General features: G+C 44.0%; 1 protein-coding gene across 1 annotated transcript in view; it reads left to right on the top strand.

Annotated features, from left to right (window-relative positions):
• The window catches only part of VWF (von Willebrand factor), a 132,589-nt gene that overhangs the window by 29,235 nt on the left and 83,962 nt on the right, over positions 1 to 19,392 (top strand). Inside the window, exons 11-18 of the mRNA XM_051770709.1 lie at positions 886 to 1,022; positions 2,385 to 2,523; positions 3,377 to 3,477; positions 5,942 to 6,137; positions 7,085 to 7,300; positions 12,823 to 13,063; positions 13,841 to 13,935; positions 15,479 to 15,639. Of these exons, the coding sequence (XP_051626669.1) occupies positions 886 to 1,022; positions 2,385 to 2,523; positions 3,377 to 3,477; positions 5,942 to 6,137; positions 7,085 to 7,300; positions 12,823 to 13,063; positions 13,841 to 13,935; positions 15,479 to 15,639 (1,286 nt within the window). The remainder of the gene's footprint in view (positions 1 to 885; positions 1,023 to 2,384; positions 2,524 to 3,376; positions 3,478 to 5,941; positions 6,138 to 7,084; positions 7,301 to 12,822; positions 13,064 to 13,840; positions 13,936 to 15,478; positions 15,640 to 19,392) is intronic.

The raw sequence follows: 19,392 nt of genomic DNA, 5'->3' as shown, positions 1-19,392 counted from the left end.
AGTGAGCTTGCCAGACTTCCACATTTTTCTGTAAGGACTTTAGATGTAGCTATTGTAATTATAGAATTATTTTTTAACTTTTATGCTAGTTAATTGAGGTAATGATTCAGAGTAAAGCAGCCATGAGAGTCCAACAAATTTTGTTAAGAATTTTAATTTTCAACTCTGTAAAGACACCTGCACTCTGTTGCCAGCTCCATGGATGCAGATGTGCCCCACTGGGTTAAGTAAAATTGGATTTAAAGTATGTAATGTCAAGATGTTACAGGCTTCTGCACATGGATAAAAGAGGCAACATGTCCAATTGTATGCAGTGTATGACTAATACTGGATAATCCTGAGTGTGTTTCCCAGCTTTGCCAGCCTTAGGCATTAGTACTTCCACGCTCTGTACCTCAGTTTCCCCGTTGTAAGGAGAGGGTAACATAGTTCCTACATGACAGAGCGTGGGTTGCTGTTTAAAATGGTTTAGTGCCACCAGCACCTATCTCAGGTACCAGGTATGACCTAGTTTGCCACGAGCTCGTGACCATGAGATGACAGTGATAAATTTCCAGGGCATTTTTCACTGATGTCCTCATGATCATCCATTTGAAATGTTATACAGGCTTTTCCATAGGCACAGATTTCAACTCCTGAGTGCGATTTGTGCTGTATTCCCCAGCTGTTGTTGGTGCCTCTGTTACTACTGGTAATGCCTTACAGGAATAAACAGTGAGATAAGCATCTTGCTGGTGCTTTCTGGTCTGCAGGGAGCTTGGGCCTTGTACAACCCGTTCCACCAGGCTACTCTTCCCCCTCAGTGGCTTGTGGGGGCCAGGCAGGATTTTGCTCACCACTGGCACGGGGGGGGGGGGGTGATTAATGGCTCTTTGCCTTTTCCAGGAGAATGCTCTGTCACCGGCCAGTCCCACTTCAAAAGCTTTGACAACAAGTATTTCACCTTCAGCGGGATTTGTCAGTACTTATTTGCCAAGGATTGCGTGGAAAATTCCTTCTCTGTGATCATTGAGACCGTGCAGGTAACAGCGGCCTGGCTGGAGCGTCTGCACATCCTCTTGGGAGAGCGTGATAGGAATTGCAGATGCACAGGCCAACAGGAGCAATTTCCCTGTGAAATAATTAGTTTAAATAACAGTCTTTCTCCTTAGTTAATAAGTGTTTTGATTCTCCTTGCTGACATTCCCAGAAGCCTACTTGGAGATGGAGGTTTGGAGAATGGGCCCTCACCACCTCTTTGCCAGCTGAGCAAACAAACTCAGGCAAGGGTTCACCCCTTGCAAAGCACCCTGGCCGCTGGGGAATGCCTGTGGGGAAAGGACATTTCCTTGGATACCAAAGGGAGTGCATTTGCAGAGCAGTGCCTTGAGTTGCTTTCCATTTAGTCATATTGTCTGGTGATTTTTTTTGTAGCCAGTCAGCAGCTCCTGACTTTCTTTGCCATCCCCATCCCCCCCCCCCCCATGGATGTGTGAGAGGCAGCTGGAGGCAAGGAGTGGAGACAGCTGGAGAGGGGCAGGAAAAGGAGTCAGGCCAGTGCAGAGAGGGATGGAGATCCTGGGTCGGTGTCACAGGAGGGTTAATGTGGTCATGATTAATTGACCATGGGGAATAGGTGAAAGCCAGAGACTGAAAAGGGCACTGAAAGAAGCAGAGAGGAAGAAAGGTGATGGGGATGGAGGAACTGAAGGCAGGGAGAGGTGTGATGGAGTCAGGAGACTGACAAGAGAGAAGGGGAGTATCAGTCTGTTTTACAGCAACAGAGAAGTCCCAAGCTTTGGAGAACTGGGCTGTGACAGTTCTACACACCATCAACATCTGTGTCGGGCATTAGTAAGCTCTGATAGTGCAGCTCTGAGATCATCTGTGCTTGGGAACCTGCAGAACAGGTTTCCACTGAAACTCCCCTTTCGAAACCAGGGAGGAGACCTGGGGCCCTGCAATCTTTGTTCCTCAGCTGTGTAACCCACAGCCAGGAAAATAAATACCACACAAGTCTTGGGTGGTGTGAACTTTGTAGCTGTTTCCCAGGCTGATGGGCTATGTGGGTCAGTGCAGTGACATTCCCCCCCAGGATATCTCCACCCCTTCCTGCCCCTGCTACAGCTGGGGGCTTGTCATTGACATGGGCTGCTCCCTGGGGTCTGGTGTAGCACCCACAGATTGCTTTCCAGGCTCTGAGACAGGGAGCTCCCTGGTGTATGATTAGTGGGATAATGGAGGGGAGGCTGCCAGGCTAGTGTTTGTGGGATGCAGAAACCAGATCCATAAAAGCATTGTGACACCCAACACCTCCAAATTTAGATGCTGAAATGCCTTCTGGGGGCCTGGGGCTGAGTCACCAATAAAGTGAAAGCTTGAGGCAGATTTTCCCTTCTCTGTAGTGTGCAGATGATCCTGATGCCGTGTGCACTCGCTCAGCTTCTGTCCGGATCCGGGATATGGACAACAGCATCATTAAAATGAAACATGGTGGAGGAGTTTCACTGAATGGACAAGACATACAGATACCTTTGCTACAAGGTGTGTTCTCATGGGCTGACTCTGGCCAGCCACTGAAAGAGTCCTACTTACTAGTGTTTCCTTTTGTGCCTTAGCCCAGGTCAGTCAAAAAGTGTATTTAGTACCAAATTCTCACATGCAGTCTCTTCTACAGGCTCTGTCATTTTAGCTTCTCTCTATGCAGCCAACACATGTTGACTCAGATCCTCTAAAATCAGGAGAATTAAGCTGGTCTACATTTATCAGACTTGTGAAAGCCACTGTCAGTCTATTCTTTTTGAAAGTATTACTTTTTATCCAGAAGCTTGAAATCATGGAATCATAGAAGGATTTGGGTTGGAAGGGGCCTTAAAGCCCATCCAATTCCAACCCTTCTGCCATGGGCAGGGGTACCTTGCACTAGACCACGTTGCTCCAAGCCCTGTCCAACCCGACCTTGAACACTCCCAGGGATGGGGCAGCCACAGCTTCTCTGGGCAACCTGTGCCAGGGCCTCCCCACCCTCCCAGGGAAGAATTTTTTCACATAACCCAATCTAAACCTACTGTCAGTTTGAAGCCATTCCCCCTTGTCCTGTCTCTACATCTTGCAAAATGTCACAGTTAATGCCTGAGGTTTGGCAAAATGCACATATATCCTCTGCTAGGGCCCCTTAGTGCCCTGAAGCAGAGCCTGTGGGCAAGTTCATGCAGATGTCAACTGCTGAGGGGGCACAAAGCTTGGGAAACGTGATGTGGGCATTGCAGGCACCCCGGCTTTGGTGGGCCTGTGTGCCCCCTGCTCTGTTGGCCCTTTCAGCACGACACAGCTGTCCCAGGCAATGAGACATCACCTCCTGCCTTGACTGACTGACACACTCTGGGGTTGTCTTCAGGTGCCCTCCGTATCCAGCGTGTGGTGAGGACTTCAGTTCGCCTTTCCTATGGGGAGCACCTGCAGATTGACTGGGATGGCCGTGGTGAACTCCTGGTGAAGGTACTCTTTCTGTCTGTTTTATTTCTGACTGGTCACCCCTCCTCTCTTCCCACCCTGTGTACAAAGGTTTTCTTGTCTGAAGTGAGAACTTGCTTTGTGTTGCATGTTAGAAATTCCTTTCTATTTTGCTACCCCCGGAGTGATACACAGGTCCTTTTGTATTGCAGAAACAAACATTTGATCCTACAGCAACTTGGTAGCTTTTTTTCTCCTCTCTTTTCTTTTTTATATTCTTTTTTTTTTTTTTTGGTGCTCTGACAGCCATTATTAACCAGGAATAGTTTTGTGTTTTGTTGAGCAGATACCCTCCAAACTGGGTTTTTGCTTTTATTTGCTTTGATTGTCCTGTCTAAAACAATGGATATGAATGACTTAAAATAAGGGAGTAAAATGGCTTCATGGACACAGTTACTCATAATTTCCAGGAAGAAGGAATTAGCTTGTCGATGTGTTGCGTGCTCCTTCTACCGTGAGGAATGTTTGAAGTCAGGCTTGATTAACAATTAGGGTTTGTTGGTGCTGCAGACCAGAGCAGAGTGTAGAAATACCCAAGCCAGGTTTAAAGGAAATGAGCTGTAAGGGAAGCTGTAACCACAGCCCCTGCTGCCTTTGAACTCCCCTCGTAAAAGGGGGATCTGCAGCTGGACCCTGTGTGGGGTGGTTCTGCTCACTGAGAGGAGTTTTGCCAAGAAAGTCAGTTTTCCTGAGACTTTCTACCAAGCAGTGAATGCTGCCCTCTCTGAACCATGGCCTTGCTTTTGCATTCTCCTTGCCTGTCCTGAAATCTGGCTTAAATGTCACGTCTGGCACAGTGTAAAGGTTCCTGAAAGCTGGTTCACAATTGAGTTCAAGAACTGAAAAGACAACAGATAAGGGAAGTCGAGAATAACTTTGGAAAGCACCTGTGGTTTTGTGGTTGGTTTTTTTTTTGATTTAACCTGTATTTCTGTTCTCCAAGTTCTTTTTGGGCTTAGAATGATTCACTTCAGTCCCTTGGCACATCTCAGAAGTTTTGACTTTCCTCAGTATTCAAAGTATTTTGCTGCCTGGTCAGAGGCCTGTATTGCCTGGCAAATTTTTTCTCTCCCTTAAAGCAAATCTAATTTTCTGCTCCACATCCTCTGCCCATAAAAGTGGTGGAAGTTTCTCCAATCATCTGCTCCTTCCCTTACTGGGTATCTAAAGCATCTTTTCAACTGCTTTTGGAGAGTTAATTTATGCTGGATTTGTAGACTGACCCGTTGCCAAGTATTTCTGACAATTGGGGGAAGTGATACACTTCCATCACCTTGGCCAGGCTTCTGGCAAAAATTCTTTGTGTTCCTCAAGAAGGCTCCCCTTTCTGTGACTGCTTGATATTTGTGATTTGAGCTTCCTCTCTAAAATACACCAGAATTGGGATTTCTATGAGTCATTGTTCCATCTGCAGAGTACATGAAAGAGTAGCTTCCTTGGCTGTTGGAGTAGTAAGGACTCATATACTCTAATAATTCATGGTTGTTCCTTTTCATGCTCCATATTTACTCTCTGACCACATTGTTTGAATGGTGGGTAGTGTTAGGGTATCTTTTGGAGGATGTTTTTTATCTTGAATTATGCATTAAAACCGTGAGTCAGCTCTCAAGTAGTTGGTAGTACTTGTAATGTCCCAGAGCTTTACTTCTAATACAAACTGACAGTTCCTACTAAAATAAAACCTATTGATGCCTTTGTGTTGCAGATGTTGCTTAGGAGATTTCTCCCTGTTCACCTCTAGGTTTAGGGTCACATTTCAGCTGCCCCTGGATTTGCAGCAGGAATAAGGCATGGTGAAAAGTGCATCTGCTCTGTGGGTTGTTAGCAATGCTGCTTTTACTGTGTCAGAAGTTCCTCTAGGCAGGAGGAAGTTCTAATGTGAGGTAGCTTTAGGGGTAGTTGTTTCTTCCTGATTTTCCCTCAATAATGTTGAGGAAAACATCTCCTCTGATATTGCCTCTGTTTTGTGACAAGGCAGCCTGTTTAAATTTCCTTCATCTTCAAATTTTCCTTTAAAATGGGAAACGGTTTCAAGTGCAGTATCTTTTCCCAAATTGCCCTTGGAAGTATAATCATCTCACTACGTTAAAAATATGCAACCCCCCCAGTGTTGCCCTGCTCATTTATATGCATGAAGTGGGAAAACAGGGAAAGACTAAACTGGACTGATGATCAAGGCACAAAAATAAGCTATTTTTCTCCTAGTAACCTTCAGTTACCATCTGAAATTATCACTGTACTGGGCAAAAATTGTCCTACTGCTACTAATAGTAACATTTTTCTAGGGGTTTAAAAATGTGGTGGAATTACATCATCTGTAGTATTTTAATGAGTGTTAATGATAATTTTCTTGATTATTGAATTGTGTATTGTGAATTCTTTAAAAAAATCTTGCTATACCATGGTAACCTGTTCTGCAGGATGACCAAGATAATGTTGTGTTCCTCAGCTGTCTCCAGTCTATTCTGAAAGGATGTGTGGCCTATGTGGGAATTACAATGGAAACCAAGGGGATGATTTTCTTACACCTTCTGGCATGGTGGAATCTCTTCTGGAAGATTTTGGAAACTCCTGGAAGCTCAATGCAGACTGCCAAGACTTGTTAAAACAAGACAGTGACCCGTGCAACCTCAATCCTCGTTTAGGTACTGAAATCCATCCAAAATGAAAATGTGTTCCAAACTGTGATCTTTAATTTTACATAAAAAAACTCTCTAAAATTAAAATAAAGAACAAGAGAAGAAGCTACAATAACAATTGAAAATAAATAAAAGAAAATAAAGAGAAAGAGAAGAAGCTAATAGTGCTTATATTACCAGCAGTGAGGCTGTAATATATGTTTAAAAAAACCTTGCAAACAACAACAAAAACAACCCCCAGAGGCTCAGATCAATGCAGGAAAATGTCATATTTTGTGAAAATTGAAATCAAAAGTCAGTATTGTGGAATCATGCTGCTGATCAGTTTGGACCACAGCTGGAGTTAGACCATCACAGTCACAGCACACCTCTTGCAAGTGTGAGCAATACCATGTTTATCCTCTGGATGGAGAAAACACCTTTTCTTGGTCCCTCTGTGCTTAGAGCTTAAACACTTTTCTCAATTCCTTGTCTCCCTCATTTTACTGCATCCCAACAGACACCCTTCCTTCTTCCCTCCACACTGCTTGGCTCTCCTGGCTGGACAATGGGGATAAATTCTCAGAGCAATTTTCTTGTCCCAAGTGCTCCAGCAACCTCTGATTCCTGGGAGAAGCAAGCACAGAAAAAAATTTCTTGCTGTAGGGCAGAGCAGGCACTGGTGATTTGTAAGTGTAGTGCAGCCTAGAGGGTTTAATTTTGCAAATATAAAAAGCAACAGAAAGCAAAGGCCCTGTAAAAGGAAGTACAGCACCAGAAACAGCGGTAACAGAATATAAAAGCATTGCTTTTCCTTGATTTGTTTTACTAGTGAGACATTATTCTTTCAGTAGAGCTCATGACATATGAGCTGTGATGTTATCTGTGCCTGCTTGATCCTGTTTTATTCTTCTGTGCTTTTCTTGCAAGCCACTGATCGATTCAGTGCAAACATGTAATTTTTCTCTTTGTAGCCAAATATGCTGAGGACTCCTGCTCAATTCTGATGTCTCCTGCATTTGAAACCTGTCACCACGAAGTCAGTCCCACTCCCTACGTGAAGAACTGCCGCTTTGACGTTTGCTCCTGCTCCAGTGGCAAGGATTGCCTGTGCTCTGCTGTTGCTAATTATGCAGCAGCCTGTGCCAGGAAGGGCATCCTGGTCCAGTGGAGAGAACCTGACTTCTGCCGTAAGTGAGATGCTGCCACACCCACTTATGTTCCTTGTCTTGAAGGAATTTTTCTGACAATGTTGGATGAGAAGTCTAGAATGAGATGATTCCTGCAAGGTGCTAAATATGGCATGATGAGAGAGTCTGCCTTTCCTCTACACTAGCAAGGATGCAAAAGCTCTTCCCAGGCACTGCTCTGCACTGGGGGAGAGAAGCACTCAGCTGCCATACCTCTGCACAACTTTTAACTGGATTTCCATTTTCAGCTGTATTTAAGCTTTAGGTATTCACCTGGAAACTTTCTGACTATCCCAGGGTAGGAATCTCCAAGTGATTTGCAGTAATCCATGCATTGCCTACTTTTGAGGCCCGTGCTTCCCATGTCCTGACCTCATCAGTGACTCCTGATGTAGCTGAATGTGAGGGGCTGGAGAAAGCACAAAGGCAGGTACTTGGTCAAGACAAACTTATATCAGAAGGGAATTTTGGCAGTCTTGTGCTACCACCCTTCTCATAGCAGGGCTAACTTACTGTAGGTTGCCTGAGGTCATATCCAGATAAGTTTTGAGTATCTCCAAGGATGGAGATCCCACAGGCTCTCTGACATGTCTCTTATCCAGTGCAAGATTAGCAGCCAAATGGCTAAGAGGCTGGAGCAGAAGAATCCAACACCTTTTATTTCTTTTCTTTCTCTGTTAGGTCAATGTGGGAGGGAAAAATCCATTGCAATGCAATTTTGATTGAGCATGGACACTCTCTTCCCCATAAATATTTGTGAAGTGGATGTTTTTCCATTTTCCTGAGCAGCTTTGTTATTAAGGAAAGAAGACAATTGAAAATTTTGGGGAAAAGTATGTGTGCTTGGCAGCTCTCCAGATCTGTTCTGCTGCTTCTTTCCAAACAGAGGGTGGGAAGAACATTCATAAACTGAGTGTGTAGAAATTGGAAAAGAGTGAAAAAGAGGGGTCATTGGCCTTCCACCTGGTAGGGTCTGTGCAAGTAAAGTCAGTAACCACAGCTCCTGGAGGCTGGAGAATATTTACTGCGAATGAGAGCAAACCAGTTTGTGTTTAAGTGCTGCATGGTTTCATAATATTTTACCTAATTTATGTAAATGTTCAGATAGTGGAAGAGTAATTGAATAAAAATCCTTTTAAAACTCTGCAGATCTGGAGGCTGAAACAAATGGTACAGTGATAATGCACCATTGTTCTTTCTGTAATTGAGCAAGTCAATTTTCACAATTAAACTTTAATAGTGCAGAGCTGCTCCTTCCTATCTGTGCATTACATTCTGAGCTTTGTGCTCTCACACTGTGATGATTTCCCTGATTGCAGATCCATCAGCCCCCATTAAATGATTCTGATGCCCAAGACATCTCCTGTCACATGAAGGAGAACAATCCCTCTTTTAATGGTCTCAAGATGTGAATGTGCAGCTTGTGTAATTTGTGCTGATGGCCCATTGCACTGAATGTGTGCTCCACTCCTGCCTTGGTCCACAGAGATTTGGTTTCTTGGGAAATGACTTGACAGAACGAGTTTGCTTGATTTGAAGTGGAGGAGTGTCAGGGAGGAAAGTCATTACCGCAGCACAGCAGTTCTGCTGTGTGTCAGGCTAACAACTCCCATGTCTTTATTATTTTAGTTGCTGTTTGATTATTTAAGGCCTGACTCACACTCCTGCAGCCCACCATGATTAAGCACCAGAGCCAGTGCCCATCAGAAAAGGCCCTGGAGTGCTGGTGACAGCAGCTGGACATGAGCCCAGGTGTGCCCAGGGGGGCAAGAGGCCAATGGCACCTGGCTTGGATCAGCAATAGTGTGGCAGCAGGACCAGGGCAGGGATTGTCCCCCTGTGCTGGGCACTGGTGAGGCCACACCTCAAATCCTGTGTCCAGTTCTGGGCCCCTCACTGCAGGAAGGACATTGAGGTGTCCAGAGAAGGGTAACAGAGCTGGGGAAGGGTCTGGAGAATAAGCCCTATGAGTAGGGGCTCAGGAAGCTGGGGGACCTCAGCCTGGAGAACAGGAGGCTCTGGTGGGACCTTATTGCTCTCCACAACTCCCTGACAGGAGGTTGTAGCCAGGTGGGAGTTGGTCTCTTCTCCCATGTAACAAGTGACAAAAGAAGAGAAAATAGCCTCAAGTTGCACCGGGGGAGGTTTAGAATTGGTATTAAGAAGAATTTCTTCACGTACAGTGTTGTCAAGCATTGGAATGGGCTGCCCAGGATGGTGATTTTTGGAGGTATTTAAAAGCTGTGTGGATGTGGCACTTAGGAACATGGTTTAGTGTTGGAGTTGATAATGTTACTTTAATGGTTGAATTTAATGATCTTTAGGGTCTTTTCCAATATGAATGATTCTATGATTCTCTCTAGCACATGTGTCTATATGTATGCCTGTATTGTTCTTTGGCAAAGGGGATTCAGTCAACAGGTCCCTTGATCTTCAGTTTCTAGGACCCACTGTTAAGCCCACTATTTTCCTTGAGGTGGTAGTGCTGGGACAGTCCTTGTCTTTGCATGGCTTCTGTAAGAGGATCTGTATAGGATAAATCCAAGAGTGGTGGAGTGGGGAATTAAGGGCAGGCTCTGAGCAGAGTTTGGGGGTGGCTACATCACATGATGAGCCTCAGCATGGAGGGAGGAGCTGTGTTAAATCTAGTCCTGACGGTGCACCTTCACCCAGAGCCTCTGAGCCGGGGGTGATAACGTTTTCACCTTGTGTTACCCAAGAAACTGGTTGGGGTTTATGCCTCTTTCACTCCACCCACAAAAGCTGCATGAGCTGTCTGATGCATACACATTTTTCCAGTGTGTTCCCACTGTTTCTCATGTTATTCCTGGGATAGACTGTGCTTCAGAGCACAGTGTTGAGTTGTTTAGTTTTCATAACAGGCATCCACAAAGACTGAATGTACCTTGCCTTTTCCTCTCATTTTCCTGGCAGTAATTGGATGGAGGTTTTTTTTAGTGGCAGTGTATTACACAGTGTACAGACAAGTCCCCTCCCAGGTCAGTTGTCTCACCTTTTTGCTGTTAAAAACAGATGTTGCAGGGAGGTGATGGAGCAGTGGAGTGGGACATGGACTGTGAGCATGGCATTGGGTTGCATAGCTGGAAAAAGAGGGAATGTTTCAAAAATCCTAGTAGGTGCATGGGCAAGTAAATCATAAAATCATAGAATGGTTTGGGTTGGAAGGGGCCTTAAGGGTCACCTAGGTCCAACCCTTCTGCAGTAGGCAGGGACACCTCCCACTATCCCAGAGCCCCATCCAACCTGTCCATGGACACTTCCAGGGATGGGGCAGCCACAGCTTCTCTGGGCAACCTGTGCCAGGGCCTCACCATCCTCACAGTAAAGAATTTCTTCCTAATATCTAATATAAACCTGCCCTCTTTCAGTTTGAAGCCATTCACCCAAATGAGTTACAAATTTGAGCTAAGAAAGGGATCCACTGTAAAGTAGTCACTGTGGACAGGGAGTGTCACCACTGACTAGAAAATAGGGCAGGATTTTGGGCTCAGTTATCCTGTCTAGTAAACTGATGTACCTGCCTGAAATCTGTCAAAGCAGTTCCTTGTTTCTAGAGGTTCATGTGTAGCAGATAATAGTTTTGGCTGAGGCCTCATGGTTGTTCCTGCTTGGACACGCCTTTAGTGATGAAAGTTATTTTTAAAATGGTCCTCAGCCCTGGGCTGTGCCCGTTCAGTATTTGATTTACTGCAAAGATTGTGTTTATATAAATTAGAAGCACGGTTCTGTGAGCTTCTGCCAATGACTCCTGTTACTATGAGTGAACCTTTCATCTACTTGGTTTTGAGTTAGGAAGCATTTACTCTGCCTACTGTGTGGATGAGCACACATAAATTTCCTGGGCTGTGTTTTGAAAGATGTATTCAATAGTTTGGGCACAAGTCGCAAACTTGGGAGATCTTTGCTCTGGAGGAGGCTTCAAGCCACCTTAGATTCCTCTGGGCTGGATCCTTAAGGTAGAGGATTGTGTTCCTGTCTGTGGGAATGCAGGAGCCTCAACAGAAGTTGGGGAGATGTTGGTGCCACCATGTCTGTCTTCAGTAGGCAGAACTAATTCTTCATTTCAGAAGAATTTTGTGAGACATTTGTTGGCATGAAGTCCTTGCTTTGTTAGCCCAGCTGACACCTGGGAGAGGCTGCAGGCCTGTAGCCTTTGTTATTGTTTTCCTGCCACTGCCATTACAGTTCCCAGAAGAGAGGGTAGGGATTATCACATCATTCTGCAGGTATAAGGAGAGGAAGAGCTTTCTATGTAACCCTTTGATCTTGGTTTTAGCAAGGTACGAATGTGCCAACTTTTATTTGCAGCTGCTTCACCCGCTCTGCTGAACATCCTTCTTTATCATCTTATAAATCTGACTGTTTGCTGTGGAAGGTTGCTATAAACAATAGATTTTGTAAATCCTGGTTATCAGGAGGCCTGTTAAATTAAAGCCCTTAATAATACTAATCTGTTTTCTTCTCCTCTGCAATGTGTTGTCGTAGCTGCCACCTAGTGTTGATGCTGATGTGTGCAGAGGTGAAAGCCTCAAAATCAGCACTCTGGAAGTGAAAGTTATACAAACAAAGAAGCCAAAGTGGCTCCAAAGTTCATAATTGGTCTCCATAAAGATGAGTTCATAATCAAAAATCGTTAGTACCCAGGGTTTGGCTCCATGATTGCTAAATTACTTCATTATTTGCACCTGTTTCCATGGAAATCACTAGGTGCTTCTGGGATGTGAGGCTGTAAAGTATTGCAGCACCTGCTTATCAAGGCAGAAAAGTAGTTTTATGCTTATTTTGACCAAATTGTCCCTAACCATGTTGGAAAGGAAGAAGGGTGTGAATGTGTACACGACACTTGTAATGCTCCTAACATGTAGAATTGTAGAATGGCCTGGGTTGGAAGGGACCTCATCTTCTTCCAACCCCCTGCCATGGGTAGGGACACCTTCCACTATGCCAGGTTGCTCAGAGCCCCATCCAACCTGGCCTTCAACACTTCCAGGGATGGGGCAGCCACAACCTCTCTGGGCAACCTGTGCCAGGGCCTCACTAGCTTCTTAGTAAAGATTTTTTTCCTAATATCTGATCTGAACCACTCTCTGTCAGTTTGAAACCATTCCTGCTTGCCCTGTCACTCCATGCCCTTGGAATAGTCTCTCTTCATCTTCGGGTACCAGAAGGCTTCTATCCAAATAATAACAGGAGTTGGACAGAGCCCGTGTTTCTTGTTCAGGATGAAATTTTGTGGATGTGTTTCCATTGCAGGAGTTGAAGTCCAGTCCTGACACTTATTGGGGACTGCATGTAGTAAGGTTTTGTTTGTGCCTACACAAGCAGTGCCCTCGGCTGCACTGGTGCTGCAGAGTTAAGGAGAGACAGCGCAATACAGGCCTCTAGTGATGACAATAAATAAAGACCTTTCAATCCCACTTCCCAGGCTGGTGTAGGCAGCTTTTCCTTTGGTTGGCTCCGGATCAAATGCCAGTCTCCCTCATGTGCATGTCTTCCCACAGCAATGGCCTGTCCTGAAGGGCAGGTGTACCAGCAGTGCGGGACGCCGTGCAACCAGACCTGCCGCTCCCTGTCCTACCCGGATGAGGACTGTGAGGAGCTCTGTGTGGAAGGCTGCTACTGTCCCCCTGGGCACTACCTGGATGAGCATGAGCAGTGTGTGCCAAAGTCTCACTGCTCTTGTTACTATGACGGGGAGATCTTCCAGCCAGAGGATGTTTTTTCGGATCATTACACCATGTGGTAAGTGTGCCGTTCGTAACTCATCCCTCAACACTCTGACTCAAATTTTTGGATGGCTGGAGTGGTTAACAGGGTCAGTTCCTGTGCCTCCAAAAAAACAAGTGGTGAGTTTTGCTATTGCATCTCTATCCACGTAATTTCAAATGCCACCTTAGCCAGAAAACAGTCTTTAGCCCTGTTCTATGAACAGTTCCTACCAGTTTGAAATGGAGTTTAATTACTGACAATACCTATTCTGTAGGCTTTTAAAATGTCACTTTAATGTACTGTGATACATTTCTTAAACATTAAAACCTAATTACCTCTATCAGAGATACAAATATTAAAGAGCATTTCTAATTGTTGAGTAGCAGCACACTGAGAGCAGGAGTGTAATTGCTGGGCAGCTCCTGGCAAGCCCAGTTTTGGGAGCAGTATCTTCTCCTTTTCCCCTTTACCACAAAAATCCTGAGTTTCATGCTCTAGATTGTCCCTTACCTCTCTCCACAGCAAAACTGCCTATTACCTTGCCCAGCTTTATCCCTGTGCAGATGCACTGGGTTCAGCAGGGCAGGGCTAGCAGACAGCAGGGTTACTATGTTAGTATATCACATCAACTCTAAAGAAAGCCTCTAAGGTTGGCAGGCATAGTGGATGGAGAGAACAAATCAACCCCAATGAGAGGTGTAATTTTAGTACTGACAAGTTTCCTGTTGTCTGAAAACCACAATGTGAGTGAAAGCTAAATGTTGTTGGATTAACTATAAGCTCTATTTGTTTGTTTTGATTTTTTTTAAGCTATTGTGAAAATGGCTTCATGCACTGCAGTACAAACAGAGCTCCTGGTGCCTTCCTGCCTGACGTTTTTGCTGATGAGAGGCCATCTGCCAGAAGTTAGTATGTCTTAAAAAATAATTATTTCCTGTTTTGTTTTTTTTCTTATTCAATTTCTTGATAATGTAGATTAGGGAAGAAGTACCGGAGGTTGCAATGGCTGGTGAGCTTGTGAGTATTTTTCTAGTTTTTTTTTTTTTGGTTATAGGGTAGAAACAAAATGTTTACCTGAGAGGATGCAGAACTCATTGAGTCTCACCTTTCAAAATCATAATTAGCTACTGCAATCTCTCTTGAACCGAAGAGGTTAAAGGGTCTCTTGTCAGTGATCTGAGGCCCCCAGATTTGAGGATCACGTGCCATCAGTGACTAACCAGCTTATACCTCCTGCTTCTGACTGGCAGGTTGCAAACTCTTCTTCCTGGTGCCAATGAAGCTTTCTGTGGCCTGAAGGTCAGACTGCTGCCAGGCTCCCACTGTGCCTTCCAGCCATAAAACCTCCTGGAGACTGACAGCTGCCTCACAGGGCTAGGCACTGCAGTGGAGACAGAACAGCAGTGCCATGGGATTTTTGGGGGATTCCTGCTGATATATGGATAGAATTTAGGGGGTTGTGATCAGAGAGGGGGTTTGAGGCTGGAGGCATCTCAGAGGGGACAGGGCTAGTGGGGATTTGGAGAGGCTTGGGAATATCTGGGAGCTGGACTTTGATGATCCTTGTGGGTCCCTTCCAACTCAGGATATTCTAGGATTCTATGATCCCTTCGTGAACCCCGGGGGTAGTGTCAAACATGGTGTCTTCCATGGCACACTGCCAAATGCACAGTGCTTGGAGAAGGTTTTTGGTTGGTATTTGCCGGTGCCTTAGAGACAAAGGGTTATTGTTGGTCTTTGCATCTTCTGATAAACTACCAGGCATCCTTGTTGCCAAAGCTCCTAGTGGAAAACACTGTAAATCCGACTGTAGGTACAGGGTAGTGACCTGCTTAATGTTTCTTGGTAGACCACCAGGTTGGCTCACCTGTTCTTCAGGTGAAACCTTCGAGGTGTATCTCTAACCAATGTTGTTAGGGCAGACTTTTCCTGATATCAGGGTGCTAAGACCGACCAAAACCTCAGAGAGGCATGTTGCTAATAGTGCTTGAAATAATGACCTGGAGTTTCCTGGGACATTCTGACCTTCTGACAGAATCTGGAAGTTTCAAAGAGCTTGTGTTTAAGTTAAGGGTGTTGTTATTTACAGTCACTAAAGTTGTTATACTCCGTGTGGGAAGTGGTTCTAAATACAATCATATGTGATGCTGTTGCTTCTTGGAATATCAGTTTTCCACTGACATGGTTAATGTTTGGAATTGCACTGTTATGTTTACTGCAACTTTTTTTACTTCAGTATTAGAATACCTGCTTTTATGGCAGCCTAACTGAGCTCACTTCATGGAAAGTAGGGACTGTTTTCTTTACAATTTCATGGCATAGTGGTGTAGTGTCTATATTCTAAAAATTAGTTTTCTATTAGAAACGTTGATTCATCTTCTAGAAAAATATACTGTGCTAGCAATACTTGAGTTCTAATTGCAATTTTTGTAAAATTATTCTTTAAAGTAAAAAGGAGCCTGTTGTGCAGACCCCCCATGGAAACGATTTTGTGTCCTGCAAACAACCCAAGAGCAGAAGGATTGGAGTGTGCCAAGACTTGCCAGAACTATGACTTGGAGTGCATCAGCCACGGCTGCATATCTGGATGTGCCTGTCCAAAAGGGATGGTAAGCAGGCTTAACTGCACAGAGAAGCAGATTCTCTTTGCTTTCTTGCCTTCCTTCTTTTCTACCAGCAGTCTTCTTGCACCTTGGAAATAGGTGGTTGTGAGGTATTGACTGTCAAATTGTGACTGATTTAAAGAATGTGTATTAGTATATCTGCACAGAAGATGAACTTTAGTTTGTAATAATAATTAATAATCAAAATACCAGAACTCACTTTTAAGACCAGTTTATGTCTTTCTTCAACTCTGCTACTAAACACCTCCTCAGTCTTTCTGAACTTCCCTAGTCAGAGCTAGAAGTACACAGACACCTGCATCCCAAATACTGACCCCACATCCAGGTTAATTAGAGGGATGGAGCACCTCTCTTATGAGGAAAGGCTGAGAGAATTGGGATTGTTCAGCCTGGAAAAGAGAAGGCTTTGGGGTGACCTAATTGTGGCCTTCCAGTACCTGAAGGGAGCCCACAAGAAAGGTGGAGAGAAACTATTTCCAAGGGTCTGGAGTGACAGGACAAGGGGGAATGGCTTCAAACTGACAGAGAGTGGTTCAGATTGGATATTGGGAAGAAATTCTTCCCTGAGAGGGTGGGGAGGCCCTGGCACAGGTTGCCCAGAGAAGCTGTGGCTGCCCCATCCCTGGAAGTGTTGAAGGCCAGATTGGATGGGGCTCTGAGCAACCTGGTCTAGTGGAAGGTGTCCCTGCCCTTGTCAAGTCTCCACCTCTACTGCTCCCTTCCTGTGTGTTGTGCCAGACTGAGACTTCCCCACGTGAAGGAATGTGGGACACAGAACTTGCTAAGACAATGCCACAAGGTGTCCTGGAGTTGCAGGTGGTTTACTGAGCATGCTTTTTTCACTGCTAAGATGCTTTCTGGAGTTCAGGTTTATGTCCCACTGCAACCCTCAAATTTAATCAATAGTTTAGTAATTTTTTAAATAGAGTAAATAGGTTTTTACTCGGTCAGTGACTGTGAACTCAGTGTCAATTTAGAGCCCTGATAAAAAGTAGACAGAATAGCAGTTCTCTGTCTCTGGATGAGAGCACTTCTCTTGATGCTGTTCTCTGAGCAGTAGAAACAAGCATCAGTTCAGTGCTGAGCAAGACATCTGGGCAGGTGAAAAGTCACGCCCAGGATCTCAGAGGGGACTGGGGTTTAGCCCAGGATAGAGGTGGAGCACATAGTACACTCTTTATGAAGTTCAGTAAATGGCAATTTTGAGTTCCATGTCCAGGGCAAGTGATGGAGTCTAAGAAGCTTTTGATGTTCAGTGCATGAAATGCAGATGAACATACCCAGCAAATGTTGGAAAAAGAATTGAGGTTGTGTCTTTACTTTGTTTGAGATGGTTTTTGATAGCTGTGGTGCTTGGAGGCATTGCTGGTACAGTTTTCAGACTGAGAGAAGCACATAATAAAGCCTGATGTTCTCAAATGTTGCATCCCAGGAAGTCTAGACATGAAAAATATTATTTTTAGGGTTTTTTTATCCTTTATACCTGCTCAAGGTTCAGGCTCATGAATATGAATTGGACATTGAGTGTTAGCAAATGAAATGTGGCTTATTACTTTTAGGGTTTAGATGTATGTTTATGCTTAGGCTTCAGCTTTAATGAATTTACTTCACTACTTTAAATTTCATTTTAAAAAGCAATTAACTTCACTTGGAACTATGTCTTTTTGTAAAGGTATGTTGTTTTTTCCTCTTCTGTATCAACACAGGTGTTTTCTGCCCCCAGATTCCTTCCATTATCTTTCTAGAAAAACAGCCCTCCCCTAAATTCTCATAATACAGTAATTTCTAGCATTAATATTAACGTATTTCTTGAACACTGCTACCATATTTTGCTGATATATACACATTTATATCAATAGATGCTTCTCCAGAATAAAATGCCAGCTGTAGGCAAAAGCTCAGGCTTGTGAAATGTCTTGGAGGTACAAAGTGAAAAATACAGAACAGAATTTGAAAGCATCCATAAATTTTCACCACAATTTAAAAAAAAAAAAGTGTTGCTTCTTTTCACGTTTCAGTTTTCAAATGTATGTCCGTTTAGAGAAGAATATTCCTAAATAGTAGTGGGAGAACTAAACTTAGAAAAGCTTGTGGACTTGTAAAGTTCCTAGATTGCCAGGGTGAACAGTTTTTTCTCTGTATGTGACAGTCAGACCTCTTTGATTTCGTGAAAGGGCTTGAGATTTTGTTTCAGTTCCAGGATATGGTAATATCTTTGGACACAGTTGTGGAAAACAAATTATGATAACGACTCAACAGGAAAAAGAAAACTCCCCAAAAGCAGCTTCCTGGTAATTAACCTTCATGTTTAGCACAGAATTGTGTATTCCTTTTCAGTAAGTTGGAACAAACAATTCCTTCATAGAATTCTTGCCACGGGAGCAGTCTTTGGCCTTTTGGAATTGGAAGCTCCAGTTGACTTTGCAGTGGTGTGGAACAAACCCCTGAATTCAAGATGGTTTGACAGGTTTTGGATAGAAGGATCGGGCTCAGTATTTTTTTATTTTTAAAGAACTAGTAAAATAAGTTCTTTGTCCACTAGATGCCAGTATGGTTCAATCTTCCACTAAGCTCGGCCTGGAATTACTTCTTCTCCTTGGCTTCCCATCTGGCAGGGAATAGAATTTAGAAGATACACCAAAGTCATGCTGGGAAAAGCTGGTGCAGAGACAATCCCATGCAAAGATGGGATCAACCCCAGTGTCTTTGCTGTGTGGGTCCCCTTTTCCATGTGTTACTCCTGGCTCCACAGGACCTGCCAGCTGGTTGTCAAAGAGCAGTTTCCTCCTCACCAATAGGATGAGGTTTGGGGGAGAATTCTTTCTTGTTTCTGTGTTCTTCAGTGAGCCTTTGTGCTCCCAGAATTACCAGACAACGTGAGAAGGATCTGGGGTGGTGACCAACTGCTCCTTTCCATCCTACCTCTTCCTAACTTAGGCTGGGCACAATGAGACAAAGCTCTGCAAAGTCACAAAGTCTGTGTTTTCCAGACTTGTGCCAACAGAAGGGAGCAATAAGGGGAGTGGAAAAAGAAATGAATATTTCTTTTACTGGTTGGTCTCCCTTGTTGGTGTTCTGTAATCCTGATTAATTTACAAGCACTCACAGAGGTGAGCTGCTGTTTGCAGGAAGGTCTGTGGGAATTATTGATTACTGAATATTTATTCCCATAAATATTTGCATGTTCTGGAAGAAACTGTGCCTTTTTACTAAAGACTTTTTTTGTGGTACTGTAGCATATGAAAATTATCAATGATCATGGATAACTTGTTAGCAAAATAATTAGTCTTCTTGCTTGCCTAAAATGGTTCATAAGTAGTGGATTCACCCTTCCCTGGAAGTGTCCAGTGCCAGTTTGGATGGGACTCTGAGCAACCTGGGCTAGTGGCAGGTGTCCCTGCCCATGGCAGGGGGTTGGAACAAGAAGATCTTTAAGGTCCCTTCCAACTCAAACCATTCCATGATTCTATGATACCATCAGGAAGCACAGTCAGATATGTAGTTTACATAAACAGCTCTCCAGTACAATTTGCAAGTGTATGTGGCAGTTAATATGTAATTAATTTATCCCTACATGTGTAAAGAGATATTTACAGGTCAGTTAGTTATCAGTCTTAAACAGAGGAATCCGTAGTCTAAAATCTGTGTGGACAAATACCCTGCCAATTTTCAATTACATATCTGAAAAATAACGAAAAAGAAATAAATCAATGATTGCTCATGAACATGATGCTTCAG

The sequence above is a fragment of the Manacus candei genome, unplaced genomic scaffold, assembly GCF_025592945.1.
Source record: "Manacus candei isolate 608988 ecotype Guabito, Panama unplaced genomic scaffold, ASM2559294v1 h1tg000124l, whole genome shotgun sequence".
Lineage (NCBI taxonomy): Eukaryota > Metazoa > Chordata > Aves > Passeriformes > Pipridae > Manacus > Manacus candei.
Note: the sequence above shows the minus strand (reverse complement) of the source record. Positions and strands in the feature narration are given on the sequence as shown.